This window comes from Limanda limanda, chromosome 10 (genome assembly GCF_963576545.1).
Source record: "Limanda limanda chromosome 10, fLimLim1.1, whole genome shotgun sequence".
Taxonomy (NCBI): Eukaryota; Metazoa; Chordata; class Actinopteri; order Pleuronectiformes; family Pleuronectidae; genus Limanda; species Limanda limanda.
The window spans coordinates 8058248-8079859 of record NC_083645.1 but is presented as its reverse complement, the minus strand read 5'-3'; the positions used below and the strand labels follow the sequence as shown (position 1 = coordinate 8079859).

General features: G+C 41.2%; 4 protein-coding genes across 4 annotated transcripts; 2 read left to right on the top strand and 2 right to left on the bottom strand.

Annotated features, from left to right (window-relative positions):
• Positions 1–5508: 5508 nt before the first annotated feature.
• her11 (hairy-related 11) lies at positions 5509–7414 on the bottom strand. Its single transcript, XM_061078979.1, has 4 exons — positions 7361–7414; positions 6445–6540; positions 6239–6332; positions 5509–6122 (listed from the first exon to the last, which is right to left on the bottom strand). Exons 1-4 carry the CDS (start codon positions 7412–7414, stop codon positions 5509–5511), a joined length of 858 nt encoding a protein of 285 aa, XP_060934962.1.
• A 2392-nt stretch (positions 7415–9806) lies between these two features.
• Positions 9807–10597, top strand: her5 (hairy-related 5). Its single transcript, XM_061080233.1, has 3 exons — positions 9807–9857; positions 9944–10039; positions 10145–10597. Exons 1-3 carry the CDS (start codon positions 9807–9809, stop codon positions 10595–10597), a joined length of 600 nt encoding a protein of 199 aa, XP_060936216.1.
• A 4512-nt stretch (positions 10598–15109) lies between these two features.
• On the bottom strand, positions 15110–18262 carry pfdn6 (prefoldin subunit 6). The gene is made up of 4 exons (XM_061079703.1): positions 18098–18262; positions 17814–17884; positions 17165–17289; positions 15110–15376 (listed from the first exon to the last, which is right to left on the bottom strand). The coding sequence occupies exons 1-4, from the start codon at positions 18159–18161 to the stop codon at positions 15256–15258; spliced, it is 381 nt and encodes a 126-aa protein (XP_060935686.1). The 5' UTR covers positions 18162–18262; the 3' UTR covers positions 15110–15255.
• Positions 18263–18515: 253 nt separating this feature from the next.
• Positions 18516–21252, top strand: mmgt1 (membrane magnesium transporter 1). Its single transcript, XM_061079522.1, has 4 exons — positions 18516–18615; positions 18914–18966; positions 19070–19173; positions 20402–21252. The coding sequence occupies exons 1-4, from the start codon at positions 18537–18539 to the stop codon at positions 20556–20558; spliced, it is 393 nt and encodes a 130-aa protein (XP_060935505.1). The 5' UTR covers positions 18516–18536; the 3' UTR covers positions 20559–21252.
• Positions 21253–21612: the final 360 nt, after the last annotated feature.

Genomic DNA, 21612 nt, shown 5'->3' with positions numbered 1-21612 from the left:
GAAGATGTGAGGCCTTGAGTCTAAAATTAGATTAAAAACAAATCGTTTCTATATTTAATTTCAAGCTCCATGATTGAGATTCAAGCTGTTGAGATGGAGGAGGCGAGCGCTCGTCCTGCTCCAGGTCGGCTGCCCTGCTCTGTTTGCAGACGTCTGCAGTGGCCCTTTGGTTTCTGTCCTGCCCGTTGCCTGGAAGCTTGTCCAGCTGTCCCATCATTCTGTCAGCGCTGCTGTCTCCCTCAGCCCCAGATTAAAAACGCCAAAGAGGCCGCCAGGAAAAGTGGCTCGCCCTCGTCTCTCAGGACTTATGTCAAAAATGTTTCAGTCCTCAGGTAATTTGCTACAGTCTGGGATCCTTTCCCTGTTTACTTCAAAGCAGCTACCAAAGAGAGGGAGCGAGATAGAGAGAAATGAAAGAGAGGAAAAAAATGATATTTAGTTGTGGGTAGTGACAGATCTACATTCTTTGGTATTGCCATGCCATGAGAATGAGGAGTGCTGCTCCGGGGATGCTGACTGAGTCTGCAGCAGTCCTTCAATCGGACTGATAGAAAGCACTGAATCCATGGATTGTCTTTCTAAACAGAGCTTAGTCAAACAAATTGACTCAACTCCAGAAGAATGTGTGGTCACTCCAACACAAACACGCAGGTTAGAGACACTTTGAGTGCAAAGTTTAGAGAATCACTCGAGTAGATTACAGCCATTTGCTTTTGTAAAGACAAACACTGAACGTGGACAAGTTTCTTCGATCTCGCTCTGGGTAGTTCATCTGGCAAAAAGGATAAATTATCTAAATTATCTAAATCAGTTTGGAATGATCTTGTGAAGTTTCTCTTTGTTAAGATGTCGGTAAATTCTGTCCTCTGTGCAAAATAATCCACGCTGTTGAATCAATAAGACCTGAGGAGGGACGAAGAGAGCGAGGAAATGTCAAATAATTTGTTTTCCAATTTGAAAACCTTACAAGGAAGAAAAATATGTAATATTTATGTTCACTTATTACATAATACATTTTCTGTCTTGTTTTCCTTATGTAAAATGTCTTTATTATAATACAATAATAACAATAATGCTAATAATTATCCAGGAACATGTTGAAAACCAACCCCTTGCCATGTTAAAGAAAGTGAAAAAAAGAATGTATCCGCCCACTAATAAATGGATCTGCACCAAAACGTAACCCCCCCCCCCACACACACACACACACACACACACACACAAATGTTCATTGAGATCTGGTGAGAAGTTTTTGAATAATCCTGCAAACTAACAAACAAACAGTTGCAGATGAAAACACCCTCCTTAGCCAAAATAGCATTAGATTTATCATACTGACACTTTTATCTGAATCAAATATCGATAATAAAACTAAATCTGTAACTGTAGTAATGGCAATTTAGGTATTGATGAAACAAGTATATTAAAAGTTAGGGGGGAGTCAAATAACTTTTTGGTATATTTGCTCACATTGTGTCCACTATGCCCTTCAGTACTTTAAATTAATAAAAATGTACCTTAAAAGTTCTTATTTTTAAGTAAATACAACACAGATAAGACAGATTAGTGGCACCGGCCCTGGAAAGTTAAGCAGTAGCTCTTTAAGGTCTGGAACAAGCCATGATGATCACTTGTCCTGTTGAACATACCAGCACAGTACAATACGTCCTCTCGCTGTTTGGCGTGTGTACTTAAAAACCGTACAAGTGTGCACATGTGCGATGAAAAACGCTTGACACCAGTGTTTGGATATTTGAAATGCACCAGCACGAAAGAATTCGCAGGGCCTCGGCAGGCCACGTCAAAGCCGTGACATCTCTGCAGAACAACATCCCGGGGTTTTCAAGCTCACATCAGGAATGCATGGGCGCATTCATGGCAAACAAAAACAGTGATTAAAGAGGGTAACAGGATCAGCTCTAATCAGCGTGTCCTGAGAAAATGCCAAGGAGTTTTCAGCCATTGTCAGGTCATTCCAGAGGGGGTGATCTCTCTCCCTATTAATTATGTGGCGTGCCGCAGCAGCAGTCCTCTGCAGCCTGAGCGACCTTCTCTGCTTTCATACGTCTGTGCCGAGCGATCAAGACATGCAGAGACAGTGAGGGGCATCAAGCTCCCCCCCCCATTTGTCTGCCCTATCATTTCTCTGACAGAGAATAATGGCTGCCTAATAACTAATGAGAGAGAGAGAGAGGGAGCTTCTTCAGTGCAAAGAGGGGGGGGGGGGAATAATCATTATCCAAAGACGTGTTCTATCATGTGATGAGTTCTGTTTTGTCAGGCCCAAAGCTTTGGTGCCTCTGTGCTGGAGATGTTCAGAACTCGTAATAGAGATGTGATCAAGAGATAAATATGAGCTCAAGACTCAGAAGATTGATGATGGTGAATCTTGAGCTTATCGTTGGTGCAACAGCTCGATGACATCCTCTGTTTAGCCCCCCCACCATCTATTCTACTCACAGTGAGAGGTCAGTGAGGGATGGAGATCACCACACCAGTCTACACTGTGTCAATGCTGCCCTCTGCTGGTCACCTAGGTGAAAATATCTCAACAACCATGAACTACTTTCACATTTGATGATTCTCACATCATTTTTTATCTTCTGCAAATAAAGTCCTGTAGGCAAGTTTATCACTGACTTGTATCCAATGAATTCCATTGTAAAACAGTTATGTTTATTGTTAACGTCTCACTACAACTGACACACACACAGACAAAGGGCCCTAATTAATACTCACTTGGAGAATGCCTCCCATATTTATGTTTTTAATTAAGCCATGTCATTATTTATGTATTTATTTATTTGTATGCAGTTTTGTATGGTTTGCAATTTGTTCAATTTATATATTTTTTAGAGATATGTGTATTCTGCAGCCTTTTAAAAAATAATTTTGTAGATTGGTAGGCTAACTATAACACTTTATGAAAATACATTTATTGATTTTCACCATAGCTCAGTGATGCACTCTGCAGCGATCTTGTTTAGATATAGCAACGCCTTGCTATATCTAAACAAATAAAAAATGTCATGAAGATAGGATTTGGATCAAATGCAAAAGTGTGACCAGGTCATTCTGATTTTTGTTTGAGCTGAATGAGAAAAGACTGTGGCTCAGGGACCCCTGGGCAATCCGATGGTTGAGATCTGACACCTTGTGGACATCTTGTTCAATTTTGTTTTTATTTTTAAAGTCTTTTGCTCACTTTAAAGGCCTTAAATGACCTTGAACACAAATACCTTTTAAACGTATTGATCTGCCGACAGAGCCCTGCTGGTCACTCCCAGCTCTCACCTTGTAACAAATGGGGCCTGGGCCTAAAGAGTAAGAGTTCCCACATTATGGAATTCACTCCCTGTTGAATTTAGAAGGACAAATTATCGAGCTTTTTTTTAAATCCCTTCTTAAATCATTTTATGAAACCTTTTACAAATGATTGACATTGGCTCTCATTAACCCTGACTAATCCTATTTATCTATTTAAACAATCCAATCAAGTTTTCAGATCCATTTTCTCTTCTTTGTAATATTGTTTAGAAAAGTGCCATATATATAAAATGTATAATTATATTACTGTCTGGGGTTTGAGGTTTGACACGTGCAGAGCTAACACAAAAGAAATCTCTGGTTGTAAAGAATAATGTGTTAACAAGCAAAAGATGGAATGCTGCTTGAACTAAAAGTCAAAATGCTGTGGGGCTCATTCTCCACAGTCGGGATGTCAATGGTTTATTAAGGTTTTTTGTTTTCTCGTCCTGAATAATCTGCAGCAGCTCTGTGGAAACATGAATCAGTGGCAGGAGCTCCCAGTTTGACAGCTGTTTGAGGAATTGGTGAGAATTTTCTCTCATTTACCAACTTCAATATTTACAACAGGAACGATGTGGGGGTTGTTTGAGAAACTTAATTAACTATATTATTTATTAATGACCCATTGGTCAGAAGGTGAAGTCAAACAAACACCATGCTGACATTAATACGTGACCCAACTTCTGCACATGCCACATATTTTTCATCTGAAATAAAAAATATTAATTTATCAAGAGATACCCAAAATGTTAGTAGAACAATATAATATGTTCTCACTTGACCTGAGCAACTAACCTTTGTCATAAGCCAGTTATGTTTTCAGTGATTTTAGGCGACTGCTTTTATAAAGATTTAAAGTTGCTCTAGAACCTAGAAAGCACTTATCAGCAGCACATTTTGACAATGAAGAAAATGTGTGCCGTTAAAGACTGCCATTATCTGTGGTTCATTCTGGATTGACTTTTGTATTATATTACCCACAATGCAACTCGACTGCTGATTTGGGTATGAAAATCTGGCATGTTGTCCCAGGAGCAGGATATGGAGCCTCGAGCAGAGGAGGAGGGGGGGCAGTTCATCGACCTGGAACAGCTTTACAAAACCTTTTCCCACATATGCAGCAGAAGTCTCTAACACCTGTAAACAGACTCTGATGTGTAAATTAGCTGGAGTTTCCCATCAGTGCCTGAGCTCTACATAACACATTACTGGCCGGCTTCTCCACACTAGACCCAAAGATGAAAAGTGTATCTCCAAACCATCAGGGGATTAAAGACATTATTCATTTTCATGTTTTTATTTTTAAATGTCTTTTAATCGAATGTCCATATATTATACTAGTTATAAAATTGCCATCAGACCCAGAGCAATGGGATGTGAATGAGCAGAGCCACAGAGTTATTGATTTTATCTGGTGTTTTTCAGCTAGGAAACCTCAACCTAAATAAATTAGAATTGTCTTTTCTCTTGTCTGAGGTTTCTACATTTTGCCCGCAGTTATAAGGTTTTTTTTGTCTATGAAACCAACTGTGATTTGTTAACATGGGCTATGCAAATTAAACTGGATTTATTGATTGATCGATCTTCTATGTATTTTGGAGCTGTCCAACCATTTGGTCGCACTGAGGTAGCACGGATAATTCAGAACATCTTTGCTGATGGAAGTGACTGCTCTTCTAGATTTACTTTGGCAACATTGCAGCTCATTTATTGGTACAAAACAAATGTTTGTTTTATTGTCAGCCAGCTACAAGACGTAATGGTCACAGTCTGAGCCTCCAGCAAGGACTGACTGGATAGGTATCTGAACTGATACCTGGAGAGAATGACTTTTTCATTATATCTACGGGTTGACAAATTTAATATTGGTGAAAATGGATTGTTTCCGACCTTGTTGAATACTGATCTGTGTGCCTCAAACAGAACTTGTCACAATCATAAATGTCAAAGTGGTGAGGGCGTGATCATTAAACCTGCAATGTGTTCATATATTTGCATATATATGTGAAATAGATACAGAAGATACATGCAGAGACTTTGTAAGATTCAAATACAAGTTTTATTCACGAGAGAAATATAAAATATATAACATTTTGATAATATATACACTGTACATTGCAGAAGAGTAGTTCATCTTCTCATCCACACATTCAAGTTTAGCTCTGCTGTTCTCAGATTGTCAGTCTCTGCACCTCCTTCTCAAAACCAGGGTCTCCACACGGACGAAGAGGAGTTCGGTGTTGACCCCTCCCTCGGCACAAGGTGTGGAGAGGGTCTCGGGGCCCAGGGTGGTGGGAAGTGGGTGCCAGCAGGGCTGGTGTGAGGGGCCGTGGGCGAGAAACTGAAGAAGGAGGTGTTGGTAGATGGAGGTGACAGGCTAGGGGGGAAGGAGAAGTGAGAGGAGAACGACGGGAACGGAGGAGAGGTGGCATATGTGGAGAAAGAAGGAGAGAACCAGGGGGAAGAGGGGGGGGAGAGGTAGTCGTGGGATGGCGTAGAGCAAGAGTGGGGCTGAAACGGAGAGAGGGACGGAAGCAGCGTCCTGGAAGACTCGTCCGCAGACCCGGCTTCCTGTTGCAGTTCAGACGTATTCTGGTTGAAGTCTGGTCTCTGCTGCTTCTCTGTGTGATGCTTCAGCCCCTCGATCAGGCTGGTTCTCTGGGCCGGGGTCACTCTGCTCATGTAGCTGCTCAGATGGGACATGCACTGCTGGAAACCTGCACCCTGGATGCTGAAAGGTGGAGGAAGACTGGACTCTGAGTGATGAAGGCTCAACACAGGAGCACGAGTCTTCGTCTGACCATTAGGAGAATCTGCAACAAGTGACAAGACACGAAGGCAAGAGGGAAAACAGGGGTGTAAGATTACAACACGGATTTACATATCGAGTACATTTCATGGGGCTGATGAATCATTACATTTGACTAACCATTGCTCCTTTTCTTTCCATCTGTCCACTTCTGAAGATATTCTACTACCAGGTCCAGAATCTCTGCTTTCTCTATTTTAGGATTCTGTAGTCGCTGTGAGCGATAACACACAAACATGGGGAAAAAAATTAGTTTTCATCATAGAAATGAAAGTTTTTTATGAAAATACATACAGCATCTTTTATGATCTCTTGACTTGACTCACTGGATCCGATGTGCGGTTCAACAGCAAACTCCTCAGCTCAGCGAGACTTTGGTTTATTCGATCTCTTCTCTTCTTTTCAACAACTGGCTTCAGGATCTAGAAAGAGATTATGAGATAGTTAAGTTAAGGTCACGCATCAAGTCATGAAAATAATGTGCAATGATGATGCATTTATCCACAACAGTTACACTCAAAAGACTGCAGAGCCCTTATGAAAATCCTGCTGATGGCATGTGATATAGCAAGTTGTAAGTGTGTGAAACCCAAAGCTTCCTCGACTGAGGACTGGATAAACATGCATCAAGTTTAAACGATGGAGTTGTCGAAAAATTCCCCCTCAGTTCACCAAGATGAATTTAAAACTGGTCAAGGTGGATTCATTTAAAAAATACATAAAATTAGATTTTACATGACTGAAACAAAACTTGAATTCTACAATTCCTTCCTTTTGTGGTGTTTTGTTTTGTGTTGAGAAATGTACACCTATGAAATATGCAACTTTTTTTGCTGTGATGTATGATTAGAAATCAAGCTTGTCTTTGGTAATACCTCTAAAGCAAAATGAAAAAAAACAACAAAGTTTTGAGTTCTTGGATTGTAAAAAATAATTGTGTTGATTGTAATTGCTGTTAAAGTGATACAACGCAATAATAAAGAGGCTTCTTTTTTTTTGTATTGTCAAAGAAATACGATAAAATCCACAGTTTGGATTTTCCTCCACTGATTCCTCCTGATGACTTAAAGGCAAAGAGAAAGATAAACAGCATGATGCAGCCAGGAAGGGATTTTCCTCACCCTGTATGGTAACCTCTCCCAGAGTGTTACTCCATCATTTGTTCTCATAAATAAATGGGTTAACTTCTAGGTACAGTTAGCAAGTGTCCCTAGATTAATGAAAGATTGAATAGATTCTTACCCTTTTTCTGCTTCTGCCATCCTCCACACTGGGGTTCTGCAGTTTTCTGGTCATGTTGCTGTGTTTGGTCCAAATGTCCAGACTGAGAACTGCAGCTGCTCATAAAGCCTCCAGCTCCCTGTGGGTGGGTTCAACTGGGCGAGGTGCAGCCTCTGATTGGCTGACAGGTGTCAGTGACGGCACTTGAACAGAGAGTGGTTGTATCGCGTCTATGGGGCTGGACAAGATCGAAACTAATAATCGAACGTGCTGGCTAATGATGAGAAGTTAAGATAAAATCAGTCAAAGTCAGATGATCATTTTTCTGACAGAAGATCAAAACAGTTTTTTTTTTATTTGTCATGTCTGAATGGTTTTACAATATATATATCAAAAATAAAATATTTTTAAACGGTATCATTTGGCAGCTGAATACATGTTTATTAACGTTGTCATTCTGTATGACATTCGTAATAAACTGCTCTGGGAAAAGCTATATATAATTTAGCTATGTGTTATATTTAAAATGACTATTTTTTCATCTTTTCTTTAAATTACTGACTAATTAACTTTAATCCCAAATTTCCAACAGACACTGTAATAAAATATCTGACACACACGGAGCTGTACATTACAAATAAAAGGTTTTTAGTAGCACACTTAGATTAGATGGCAAACATTGTGTAACATCAGCCACGTTCTCGATTCACACTCCTCTGCTCCACTAATTGTATTAGTAGATGTGACACTTTGTCTCTAAGGCATCAGAGAAGTGAGACCATGGGAACCTCGGGGATTTCTGTTCGTGGGAACAGAATCGAAGTGAGAGAGTGAGCAGCTCCGAGTTTTTATGAAGTGTGAGACATCAGCACTTTGCACTAAGGGATGAAAAAGACCAAATGAGAGCGCGTTACGAGACTGATGGTGCGAATAAAGAAGTGCCACTATTACGCGCTCACATTCCTGCATCTATTTATATATTTGGAGCTCTGCATGTGGATTAAGAAAACTGAATTAATCTAAATGATAGACCATTATGAACGTGGCAGTCAAGGGATGTGTGGGAACAGTGGGCAAAAGGGAGCACATCAGGTCACATGGTGATGATGGAGTGTGAGGGTGATAATTACACATGAGTGTTAAGTGTGCGAAGCTTCATACCTGACCCGACATTCGGATTCACACACTCTCTTATGTGAGTGTGTGGCTGATTCACTCGAGGAGCCAAATACTACGTTTAAAACTTATTAATTTCCTTCACAGGCTCAAGAGAAGGACGTATGGGACTTATTTATGGGGCGGGTCCACGTGTCTTAAATCCACATATACAGAGAGAGAGAGAATGAACATCCAATTGCTAAATCTGTGAGAGAGAGTATTTTTTATGTGTGGCTATAGACTTTATCATATAAGTATCATAATATATACAAAATGTACACTATGTTAAACTCGATATAGTTAGTTGAGCCTCCATATAGTTCTCCATTGTCATGGTTACCAGGAGCGACCCCTGAGCCTCCACTGATCGCCCTGTCTTTGATTTTAAACGGAAGTATCATTGCCTCTGAAAAGCCTCTTAATCTCTCCGTGATCCGATCATCCCTGTGTTATCTCCACACTTTAGCCAATTATGGGGATCAGTGGTCAGCAGAAATCCAGTGCCAAAGAAGCTGCCCCCCCAAAAAAGCCTAAATCCTATTCTCACCCTAAACCCCCCTCATCTTTAAAATGAGCATCGGGTTGTTCATGCGTCAAGGCCTCACACCAACCACACCCTGTGTAGATAAACACAACGGCTTCACACACACACGAGCGCAAAGGTGTGAAGCAGGGCAATTTGGCTGATGGGTGTGTAAGTGTGTGTGGGACTGGGGGGTGGCAGGGGGGTTGATAAACAGAAGCGGCTTTACTTATATCTATCTGCATCATCTTTCAGTTAAAAAGTGTCTGCGGGCTTATTTTATTGTAACAAATATATTTGGTGATGCTTACGCGTGCGTAAAACTGTTGAAACTTGTGGGGAAAATCTGCTGATGTAAAATAGAATTGATGCAAAAAAGAAAGAAAGAGTTTCCCTCTTGTTCTGAATAAAGTAGGACATTGGGAAACTGTTTCTTTAATTGGGCTTCATGAGTGAGTGAAGGTAAATAATCACACGACAGATCGAATTACTTGATAAAAACACAACTTTGAGTAAAACAACTAAAGTTTAAACATTTGAGCGAACTGACAAACAGATGGAGTAACCACAGAAACCTGTGGGTGGGGAGGGGGGGGGGGGGGTCACACGGCACACTCCCCTCGTTTTCTGGTGATGTAATATCAGTTCTATTCAATGTCACGGCTGCTGAATGAGAGGGGGCGTGTCAGGGGCGCGACTGTGAGCAAAGAAATCAACAAATTCCAACGAGGACCCAAATGTGCGCTCATTTCATTTTGGATCCACTCTACCGACACCGCTCTGAGCATGAAGGCTTTATCTTCACCTGAGTCTCCCAGGCCGAGGACCATGAGAAGGGTAAGCTACTGAACTCCGGCTGTTAAAGAGAATATCTCATTTTGAAAAAAGAACTTATCAGTCTAATGTCGTGCGTTTCCCTCCAGGTGCCCAAACCTCTGATGGAGAAGCGCAGACGTGAGCGAATCAACCACAGTCTGGAGACTTTAAGACTTCTGATGCTGGAGGGCACACAAAACGAGGTACGTCTGTGCGTCATGGTTCTGTTACGGTCTTCGTGATTCCTTTGGTTCTGAATGTGTTCATTAATGTAATGGCTAATTTGTACTGTGTTTTTCTTGTCTTAGAAACTGAAGAATCCAAAGGTGGAGAAGGCAGAGATTCTGGAGAGCGTGGTCGACTTTTTGAGGACAGAGAAGGATGAGGACAGAGTCATGTCCAAGAAGCAGGCCTGCAGTGCCCGCCAGCACAACTACCGTGACGGCATGAGGTCCTGCCTGCTCCGGGTCAGCCACTTCATCGCCACCAAGAGCCAGGAGGTAGAGGAAGCCGGCGGAGATGCAAGTCAGGTTTCTCTTGCTCTCCCCGAGGAGCAGACTCACGCTTCCCCATCTGAACACATCCACAAGACACTGGTACCCGCTGGTGACTCGTCTTCTCTGGCTCCCCTTGTGGCCCGCCATCACAGCAAGCACGGAAACTCTCATCCGTACCGCACCGGCCTCCACAGGACGTCGCTTTCCTCCAACGCAGCGTGCACAAACAACACTGATAACGTGTGGAGGCCCTGGCCTCAGTAGCAGACCCTTGGGACACAGATTTTATTTGAGAATACTAACCTGACTGTATATGACAACAAACATATCTATTTTATTGTACAGCCGTGAACCCCTGTACAGTTTAGACATTTTCTATGACACCATGAGATGATTTTTTTCCCACAGATGTGGGGCGTTTTTATTTTGGCATCCTCGTGTTCAAATATTGTTCTTTTTTATATTTGATCTGTACATGTGATATTTTTTTCCAGACGGGGATGTCTGCAGACTGGTGTTATTTTAACATCAGGAGAAAATATATTTTTTGTGGCGCTTTTACGCGTGCGTAAAATGTTGTAAACCGTGCGTAAAATCTGCTTTTACTTTTGCAGCTCGATGAGGGGCGCTGATTTTTTCCCTATTTGCCCTGTGGGCATATACGGTTGTTGAAACTGTTCTTTTGAAGCTGAACCTGTAACTTACCTATCTACAATAAAAGTACAGTTTCCTGATCATTCACAGTTTACTGAGTGGCCTATTTGCTGTGTGAAATGCTTGTACTTCAGTCGACTATCCGGCTGCTGTTGAAGAAGAAAAGGTTGCAGTTAACACATACTTTATCCAGGCTGGACACAACAGTTATGACACATCTTGTCTATTGGAATGTTGATGGTTTTCAAAGCAGTGTTTCATTCACACTGCTCGGGCTCCAGACTGCTTCTGGTCTGAAAGTGTCCAATCTACAAAACCCCAGACGGGGAAACAATGCGAGAACATACCTTCACTCATTGGAGTGGGTTTAATATGCCTGTACACCATCCGAACTTTATCAACAACTCAAATTATCCTGGAACATTTGTTAATGAGCCCACATTAGCTTTTCTGTGATGAAAGATTATGAGTGAGGCTGCAACCAATAGATTCAGTGTACATGTTCACTTCTTTAGCCCTTTCCGCATCCTGATCTTATCTTGCCTTTCAAAAACAACACGACATGGTAGAATAGGATATACTCATGTTGAATATTCAGATTAAACACATGAGAACATTTATTGGTCATTTCAGTCCATTTAAAATAATTGTGTCAACAATAACTTCATACATCAAGCTGAAGTGGTTCAATGTGGCCCAGATTTCTTATGTTTTTCAAACTTTTCAGCGACAAACAGTTTTGTTGTTCAGAATCTTTGACTATGGGTTTTGTTCGTTGGATTGTGTCCTGATGTTGCAGATGCGCAAACGGTGTGTCCACTGTCGTTTGAATAATGCACTAAAAGCTACAGGCCCACGCATATCAACATATGAATGCACGCTGGATGGTTTCCTAACTGTTCCCCATCCTGGGTAAGGTGCGTGCTAACTGCCCAGTAAAGACCCCTCCCTGAGCGCATGGAAATGAAGAGTCCACCTCCAAGTACAGACTGCAATCTTTGACTCGTGGTGACCTGGTGGTTCTTGTGTTTTTTTTAGATTTCCTGGAGAAGATGCATGGGAATTATAATTAGGGCCCGAGCACCGAATGGTGAGAGGCCCTGTTGAAATTGTAAGGATTATTCACTGATGAGGTCTGTGCGTTAAAACTGGAGGATGTACGTGGATATTTTCTTGTTATTAAATTATCATCTATTTTCCTTTTTAAAATAAAAGTATAGTTCATCCCATTATCATCTAAAGATGCCCAATGTTCAATCTGTGTAACTTTGCTGTCCTTGTGCCTGGTCCAGTATTGCAGTGCGCATGCACACATTCCCTCGCTGCCTGTTTGGAAACCTCTGGTATGAAAGGAGGTGTTAGTCCCGCTGCGCTGATCTGTGGACAGGATGCTCCTTTGTGCACCTCAAAGCTTCAGCTGGTGAAACGCTCACATCACTGAAGTAAATCAATTAAAGCTGGAATCAGATTAGAGTTTCATTTGAGGAGCATCTGTCTGAATGAGGTTTAAACAAGGCCTGGTGTATTGTCTGAGTAAAATGGATCAGATTAGTCCGGCTCGGATGTGGGCTATCAGCTGTATTATGAGATGTTTTATGATATGGTTTCCAGTTTGTTGACTTTGGACAAGAAGTGACTGAAGAATGACCTCAACAGAAACCACTGAACGTGTTGTTTTTTACCACATCAGCGCGAACACAATAAACGCAAAGTGATAAATCCCCGTTTGGCCTCATCCGCGAACCCTTTGACGCCTTCAATTCCCACGAGCCAGAACGCTTGAATATCTATATACAGATTTACATGTAGAGCACATGTTGTCATGGTATAAAGGCACCTGTACATCTTCTGGATTTATATAAAATATGTCTGGAATAAATCCGATATTAGTTCATATCAGACAGCTTAATGTTTCACAGCTTGAATAAAATACCCCTAAAATGAACTATAGAATTAATCACAGTTCTACAGACTCCCACAGAATCTACCGATTAATATATATTCTAATCCAGGATTGAGAGAATGTGTGGCTCTATATTTTCACCCGCGGCCACGTGTCTGCAGGTTTACAGCCGCAGTTTGGACATTATGAAAACACAGCACCTCAGTGTGTCAATGGGTCTGCTGGCACCCACGCGTCGGAGGGGACGAGCTCGTGCACGGACACCGCTCTGTGATCTGTCTTGTTGTTGTTGTTGCAGGTTTTGTTGTTATTTGTTTTGCCCACACGCGTTAAAACATGTGTGTGTCCCCTGCAGCCCTGAATAAAATCATCAAAAACAGGATTTGGTTCAAACAACTAAAAGTAACTTTCAATAAAATATGGGTAGTGCGTTATTCTGGACATTTCAATAAAATGTCGGTATGTTTAGTGATTTCAAAAAACATGTAAGGTTCAGAGGTCACGTTAATGAACAAAGGCCTATATTTAAGTTGAATTAGTCAAAATATATGCTTATGATGATAAGCATTTACATATTTTAAAGTCATTTTTCCAACATCTGCCACTTTAAAACCAACAATATTCTGCGTTATCCTATAACTATTGTGATAGTGTAAAGTTTACACCTTCTGATTGGTCCATTCAGCCCCATTTGAGTCAGAATGAGGAAGCGATGTGAAGCTGCTGAACAGTAAAGACTTATCCATCTCCAAGCTTCAACCCCACAGTGAACGCTCATGTTCCACACATGGTTGCCTATTAACTCAGGCAGCAGCTGATTTATTCAGAATATTTTAATGTAGACTTGATGCATCAAGGAGACCAGAAGGGGGAACAATATAAAAACGCTAACAGAGTAACATGAGCAAGTCTAAATATGTCTCCCAAAGCATCTCAGTATATCTCTCTCACCCTGCATCACCCATTCTAACAGCACATATATGAAATATTAGAACTGCTGTCACTCTCTATGGTACATGTAGGTGTTTGCATCCTATTAGATAGTTAAGTCTAAAGTATGTAATCCTAAATTACATTATGTCCTTGCATCTTGCCACTGGTGAAATACATAAAAGAGTTAAAGTCGGTGAGAGTTGAAGTTGGTGTCTCCCTGTCTGGTACATCTGAGTTAGATATGAAAGTCCCTCAACGTAGACACCACAATGTAATGTCGATAACCAGACTATGGGTCCTGTTTAGCGAGAGAAGGGAGTATCTGTGGATTTTAGACAGGCATTCTTCTCCCGTATAGATATAATGTAATATTCAATATACATTAATATATAGTGGCATATACAGTAATGTGTGAGGATGGTAAAAAATTCCTCAACACACACTGTGTGCTTTGTTTGTACACACATTATCTTCTAGACTGACGGCTACTGTGGAAATATTAGGCCACAAATTATGGCAAATTCTTTAGGATCACTTGGTAAAAGGTGAAGGGGCATTAACTTACAGTGAAGGCAGTAACAGGTTTACATTTTAAGATATTACGTTGGTATGTAGAGAGCCTTGAGCTAATGTATATTATGCTATGACACTATATAAAAAAATTAGATTGATATCTGTGTATTATATAATCTACAGCACCCTAAAGAGTCAATCATCAAAGAGTTGTGACTGTGTAAGCTACTTCCAACCATAAATGTAAATTCACACAAGAGCTCCCAAGTGTTTTTTTTAATCTGTGGTTTCTGTTGAGGTTATTTTCACAGTTAAATCTGTAGAAGACTTTGGTTTTGGTTATTCATGTTGCCTTAATCCTCTGCTGGTGGTCAACAGCAGGGAAATTCATTAATTAGGGGGAACAATGCTCCACCGCTGTGTCTTTATTCACGGCTGAGCTGAGGGGAGGGTCAGTGACTGGACAACAGCTGCTCTGGTGGCCACAGGCCTGCCTCTGTAATTACAGCAAATGCTAAACAGGCAACTCAGACACACAAACACACATAAATGCAAAGACCTTTTCGTGTAATCTAACATTATCAGTTCAACAGAGACACTGCTCAGAAAATTTTAACTTGAGAAAACTATATGACCTTCAATGAAAAACATGTTTATTAGCAAACAAGAGAATAGTCACAGTAAAAGACAGGATACAAGCAGAATTGACTCAACCTCATGTAGTAGTTTTACATTGCATGACTGAATGAATGGGGGGGGGGGGGGGGGGGGCATGGCTGTCATGGGCGTGGCTCTGCGCAAAGAAATTAACAAATTCTAAGGAGAATGCAACGTGCGACCATTTCATTTGGGATCAACTGTGCCGACACGACACACTGTACAGTGTGTGTGTGTGTGGGCGTGCAGCTTCTCCACTCGATCAGGCTTTGCCCACAGCGAGGCCTTGAGCTTTCTGATAGTCCTGCTGTAAACTGGACAGGACTTCTCGGTGCTGGTCAGATTTCTTCTCCATGTCTTTCAGGAGCGCCTCGTACCTTACACTGTGACAGGAAGAAAAAACACAGAGGGAAAGAGAACAACATAAATATTACAATACTAAAGAAACAGCAGAAAAAACCCTTGAGATCAGTTGTATAAACTGAATGCACTCACATGAAACATGCTGCTCACAGCTCTGTAAGTTATTTCCTGTTTGACAAACAGCTATGCTAAGCATACCATATGAACTTAGGTAATGAAGATCCTGCTCACACTACAAAACTATCCATTGAATAAGAGGAAGCCTTTCAGAACAAACAGTCACAAATGCTCAACTGAGAAACCTTCTCACACGTCTAAACATACATCTCTGACACCGCGGGGGGGATATACGATACTTTCTACTTTATTTTTCTTTGAATATGAAGAGAGAAACGTTCAAGGGGATGAGGGGTGTTTCTAAAACCACCATGGTGTCATCTGACAGAGGATATATGTAAATTATATAAGATATTAAGACTGAACTTAGGGCTGGGCGATATGGAAAAAATCTTCTGACCATTATTGTTTTATATCAGTCTATATCGAATCAGTGCCACTGCATTGAGGGTCATTACTCAGCAGGTAAACAAGTGACACTGCTCCTCCGATGTTTTTTAATCATCACATAGAACTGATCTTAAAAAAAACTAATGAATTCATATTTATGTTTCTGGATAAATGGGGCGTCGCTTCTTCTGCAACAAAGAAGTTAAAACACCACTTTGTGTCATAATCTGAGGGGAGAGCTTCTGTCTGCAGGAGTGTGTTTGTTGTGTGTGTGTGTGTGTGTGTGTGTGTGTGTGTGTGTGTCTGCTCATCTCTGTCCTGCTTCATATACCAACTGAAAATCACATTCATTTAGTTATTAATCAATGATGTTGGATTATGACTCCGGATTGTTCCGTTCACTTAAACCCTGATGTCCTGTCTGTGCGAGTCACGTTGTGTCTTGTGTTGTGTAGCAGGTTTAAACATGTGTCTCATAAACTCAAGAGCTAATAAAACAAACACAAAGTAAACATCAGTCCTGTACGTGTCCTAATAACTTCGGATCAATGATGTTAATTGTTAAAAGTGTAACAATAAACACAACCAGTGAGCACAGGTCAGAGGGGGAGTGGGGAAGAGTCAGAAACCGACAGAGACTCTGACTAAGGGCGACCCGACCTTTAATGTGCGTCTGTTCTAATCCTGAAGCATCAGTGGTTTAAAGTATTCAGCAGTGGAAATCCGCTACGTGTAATACATGAATCAATTATGTTCAGTCACTGCATCGATGCAGTCATCAACCTCTGTGCAAGAGCCTAAACATGAACACGTGTGCTGCTACACTCTGTGCCGTGTGCATCAACCTAACCTGACGCTGTACCTACATTCCAAACACACAATTGGTTCATCGCTATGGGGTTCGAGGTATCTGTCAAGACGTGGATGGATGAGTTCTATCAACCAGGTCTTAAATATCTATCGAGGAAACGTTATATTGCTGTAATTATCGATACCGTTTTCTCGCTCAGTCCTAACTGAACTACATGTCACCAAATTTGTGTTTTCTTTCTCCTGTAATTTCTCTGTCCTCATTCTGCAGTTATCTCTCTGCATGCTCCAGCTCTGACACTACTAAGTCATGATCTCTACAGGACTGACAGATATAAAAATAATGGAAAGATCTATGTACTACTACTCTTCTGATTATTCTGAAATACTGTTGTCATGTTTACACATAAGGCTAATGAGAGAAGTGAGAACCAATGTGTATATCTGTGCTCTATAGCACTACAGGCATGAACCAAACTTGAGTGACTCACATTTCTCCTCTGATATACTCCAGCCTTTTTGCAACTGTGGCTTTGGCCTCGTCCTGATCTTGTACCACTAATACAGGACCAATAAGTTTATAAACGGTGTTTGTGCTGTTCAGCAGATCCAGCTCCTGGAAAGAGAGAGAGATGACAGCTTAAATAATGATCACTACCTTGATGCAACACATGAAGGACCTTGAATCTGTTTCAAATGCAGATAAGAGAAGTAAATACGCAGCGTTCTTATACTGGTCAGCTGAAGAAATGGCTTATTGATCATCAGAAATGTGCACATTAGATTAACTACTGACTGTAGCTGCCTGGCTGCAGTTTGCCTTTGTTGTTTTTCACCTGCTGTGCTTTGCGTCACATGCTGTGCTGTTACTTATCGTCATACATTACCCCTGTCTGAATGTGTTGCTTGTATGTGACGCTATTACAAGTCCTTTTATCTTAGTTTCAGGTTGCCATTTAAAAAAACTGTCCAGGGAACAGATGAAAACTAGCCTGTTACGCTAACTCTGTCTCATTGACAGTCATGACAGTAGCTGTTGATGAATGAGCATCGTCCCTGTCACACAAACAAATAAATGACAACGACCACCAACGTGAACTCCATTCATGAAACATAACACATTAGAAGGACACGAGTTACCTCTTTGACAAAGTTGTTCTCTGTTAGCTGCGCCTCGAGCTTCTGTCGGGCTGCCACGCTCTTGCTAACATCTGAATGACACACAGACATTAGCCGGTGAGCGTAGTAATTCACCACATGTGTTTTAACAATACACTTTAGATATTACTGAGCCTAATTAGTAGTTTAAATGCGTATGAAATGTTTAAGTAGCGTATTTCATGAGGGGGTATCTGTCCTAATATGGCCAGTTAGCTTGTTAGCTACTACAACATGGCTCGACGTGTGTAAGGAAAACGACCCACCTTTCTGCATCTGGGTATATATTTCTATTTCCGCTTTTATCTTCTTTTGAATGGCGTCTGCCATGTTTGTGTTTGTTTAAATAAACACCGGGTGAACTATGTATGTAAGAATGAGTGGATGGCTCAATGTGGTATGACACGAAGGAGCAGCGGTAGCTAACAGGAAGAGGCAGTAGCTAGAGCGGAAGTCAAGTTGTGTCTTCAAAGTAAGAGCCCTTACTAATTACAAAAGCATTCATAACATATAAACTCGCACAGGTTCACTGCATATAAAACAAAAAGAACATTAAAAGTGTTGTTGATATTTAATCTGATCTACACGTGTTCTTGTCTCCTTTCTTTCCCAGTTTGTGAATTTATTTTGACAGCGTCACTGTTGCGGCTCTTTACGACACTGCTTTACGTCAGTGCGCTCAGCTCCTAGTCGCCCTGGTTCAAGATGGCCTCGTCTTTTTGGAAAGGTGTCGTCGGTGTCGGACTTTTTGCCTTAGCCCACGCAGCCTTCTCAGCGGCACAGCGTGAGTATCAGGGCGGGGGATGGAGGGCAGGTCTGCGGGTGTGTGTTGGCTCCAGGCCGGCGGGCTCGGTGGTTCCCCGGCTTGGTGATAAGACATCAGGACGGGCCTCTCGGGCTAGCTCGCTAGCTAGATGCTAACGCTGCACATCTCAGCCCAGAATCAGACAAAGATACATTTACATCTGTTGTTCGTAATAAACCACCACAGTCAGTGACACGTGACGGTTTGTGTGAACTGTGCAATCCTCCGTTTGAAAGATGACTTGTTTCAAATCAATCCATCTTTTTTCTGTCAACAGATCGGTCATACATGCGACTCACAGAGAAGGAAAACGAGACACTACCAATTGATGTGAGTGACTTTCATTCTCCCAATAGGACATGTCTACCTCCAGTGTACAACCCACCCCACAGTTGTCCCCTTTGTTCAATAATGTCCCTCTGTCCTCTTACAGATTGTACTACAGACCCTGTTATCGTTTGTGATGACCTGCTATGGGATTGTCCACATCGCTGGAGAGTTCAGGGAAATGGATGCCTCCTCAGAGCTGAAAAACAAGTAGGTCCTTCTGCCCCGGAGCAGCTCACTCCCCCGGTGTTCTGCAGGTGTTGTTGTCCTGTGCCACAGATGACACGTGTGCGTCACCACCTGCACAGCTTTTATAGCATCGTTACTTTGAATCAGGTCCCACAGAGACACACACATGTCCCTCAGCAGCGGCAGTGTTACACTTTGGTCTGTGCTGTGAAGGGCCTTTGTAGTTCATTAGTGTAAAAGATTGTGTTTTTGTTATTGTTCGATCAGATATTTATAGTTTAGCTTCATTGATTAATCACTGTCTATGGAAAAACAGGGGAAATAGCGTTGACAGTTTCTGAGGCCATAACAGATGGCAGTCTCATCAGTGAATAGTAAATGCTCTGTATTTATATAGGTCTTTTTCTAGCCTGTATGGCCACGCAGAATGCTTTACAGTGCAGTTTTGCCATTCTCACACACACACACACACAGTGCATATATGTGCAGCACTGTCTATCATACATCAGTAACACCCATGGATGCAAATGCTTGATCACTTTGGCACCTGAAGGAGAGAAACTCAATTAGCTGCCTTTATATGACAAAGGAAATACAGCTTATGATTATATTATATTTTAGAAGTTGAATCAAATACCTTTTCAGTAGGCCGTGTATCTATGGTTTTCATTAACGAAAAATCCCAGTTAATGGCAATAAAAGGAAACAAAAATTCTGTATGCAGTGTTTCTACAGGGTCTTAAAAAGTATACGTTTAAATAATCAGAACTTAAGGCATTGATAGCCTTTAAAGAGAATTTTTTGCATGATGCATAGTTTGTGACGCTTGGTCTTTCTCTACAGATATGAGCTCACCGTAAGAAAATCTCCAATCACAAATTCTGGTGCTTCAATAATGCTTCATATTTGGTCATACTTGACGTTGGTTTTACATGTCATTCATTACGGTCTTAAATAGTCTTAGATTCATCTTGTTAAAACCTGCAAGAACTCTGTTATGGTTAATCCTAAATGGCTTTAAAATCCCAGGCCTGAACCATTTTCTATCTGTCAAACCCATTAACTGTGTGTTCAGACTTTTTCAAATAGGTTCCATGTCAAATCCTTAAGATGCAAATGTATGCAAATGAGACCTTTTATTTGTTTATAATATCTGCTGAAGTCAGTGTCCAACATGTGCATGACCCTAGTTCATCAAAATCTGTGCAGCACCAGCTCTTTCATGACCAAGATCTGTTTCTTCCTCCAGAACTTTTGATACACTGAGGAACCATCCATCCTTTTACCTTTTCAATCACCGGGGCCGGGTGCTTTTCCGCTCGCCGGAAGAGGAGCCCTCCTCTGCATGCAACCAGCAAGCAATTCCCAACCCCATACGACTACGCAAGCTGGAGCATTTGCACTGAGACTGGCCTTTTTTTCCTGCCTGTAACATCATCTACGTCAGATAAGATTTGTTTTTCGTTAGACAGAGGGAGGGCAAAGTGAGAGTTCATCTTCCCTCTACTTTTATATAGTAACTAATATGCTGTCCAAACTGTCATCAGTCCATAGAAGTGGTCACTTCCTTATTCAACACTGACTGTGCCAACCCTTCAGTTCTTCAAGCAGATTTTGTTTGTATATACAGTATGTAAATGCTTTGGAGTCTTAAGATACCGAGACATCTCCCCCCTCCTGTTCCTTCTGAACTGAAGTGGGATATTGCTGTACTTTGTATATCCTTTGTGTGAGGGGCATAAAAGCACTTGTTGGGTTCCTGTTTATTTTCAACCACACAAGTCTTGTGCTGGGCAGATTTTTCTTTTTTTGTTAACTGAAATGTGTTGTATGAACTGAGGACCCTTTATTTCCCTGATGATTTCCTTGAAGCGTAAAGGCTCATCTGTACATCCTGTATGCAATAAAGAGGTTTGATTAATGCCACAGGAAATCAAGACAACATCAGATGACTGTTCTAATGATACTGTGAACAATAAGGCAAAGTAGAAAGAAAGTCATGGTACATTCATTTGGGTGAAGTTTATTTTTCCTTCATTTTACATTTTGTTAAGATTGAACAGATTGTTTTTAATTTAATAAAAAGGCGTACTGATTTTACCTGGGGTGTCAGAATCTATTTTGTAGATTTGCCTCTGCTCATATTCAGAGGCTGTGAAGTTGCTTTTCTCCAAAGTAAGTAAATCTCTCATGAGATCATAATGTTATGAAATGACTGCGTGCAGAGGAGGGCTATGAGGGTGACCTTGCAGCTGGTTTTGTTGCATCAGTTAAAAATTCGACCTCATTCAAAGATGTGCAGTTGTTCAAGTTGGCCTGTAGGTGTCAGCAGAGTGAAAGTTACCAAGGAAACCTCTCAAACTGAAATATAAATTTTCAGCTGAATGGTTTCTCTGATGGAACATATTTGTGGTTAGTGCCAGTTAATATTAATGTTATTTCCGATGGTTTTATTGAACT

Bases quoted from the DNA above. Each gene is read 5' to 3' on its own strand.
- her11 (XM_061078979.1), bottom strand. From the start codon at position 7,414: ATGACCAGAAAACTGCAGAACCCCAGTGTGGAGGATGGCAGAAGCAGA. The intron at 6,541-7,360 runs GTAAGAATCTAT...ATCTCTTTCTAG, and splicing joins ATGGCAGAAGCAGAAAAAGG to ATCCTGAAGCCAGTTGTTGA. The intron at 6,123-6,238 runs GTTAGTCAAATG...CACTTGTTGCAG, and splicing joins TGGAAAGAAAAGGAGCAATG to ATTCTCCTAATGGTCAGACG.
- her5 (XM_061080233.1), top strand. From the start codon at position 9,807: ATGAAGGCTTTATCTTCACCTGAGTCTCCCAGGCCGAGGACCATGAGA. The intron at 9,858-9,943 runs GTAAGCTACTGA...GTTTCCCTCCAG, and splicing joins GGCCGAGGACCATGAGAAGG to GTGCCCAAACCTCTGATGGA. The intron at 10,040-10,144 runs GTACGTCTGTGC...TTCTTGTCTTAG, and splicing joins TGGAGGGCACACAAAACGAG to AAACTGAAGAATCCAAAGGT.
- pfdn6 (XM_061079703.1), bottom strand. From the start codon at position 18,161: ATGGCAGACGCCATTCAAAAGAAGATAAAAGCGGAAATAGAAATATAT. The intron at 17,885-18,097 runs GTGGGTCGTTTT...TGTGTCATTCAG, and splicing joins ATATACCCAGATGCAGAAAG to ATGTTAGCAAGAGCGTGGCA. The intron at 15,377-17,164 runs GTGAGTCACTCA...TTCCTGTCACAG, and splicing joins GAGTATATCAGAGGAGAAAT to TGTAAGGTACGAGGCGCTCC.
- mmgt1 (XM_061079522.1), top strand. From the start codon at position 18,537: ATGGCCTCGTCTTTTTGGAAAGGTGTCGTCGGTGTCGGACTTTTTGCC. The intron at 18,967-19,069 runs GTGAGTGACTTT...GTCCTCTTACAG, and splicing joins ACGAGACACTACCAATTGAT to ATTGTACTACAGACCCTGTT. The intron at 19,174-20,401 runs GTAGGTCCTTCT...TTCTTCCTCCAG, and splicing joins TCCTCAGAGCTGAAAAACAA to AACTTTTGATACACTGAGGA.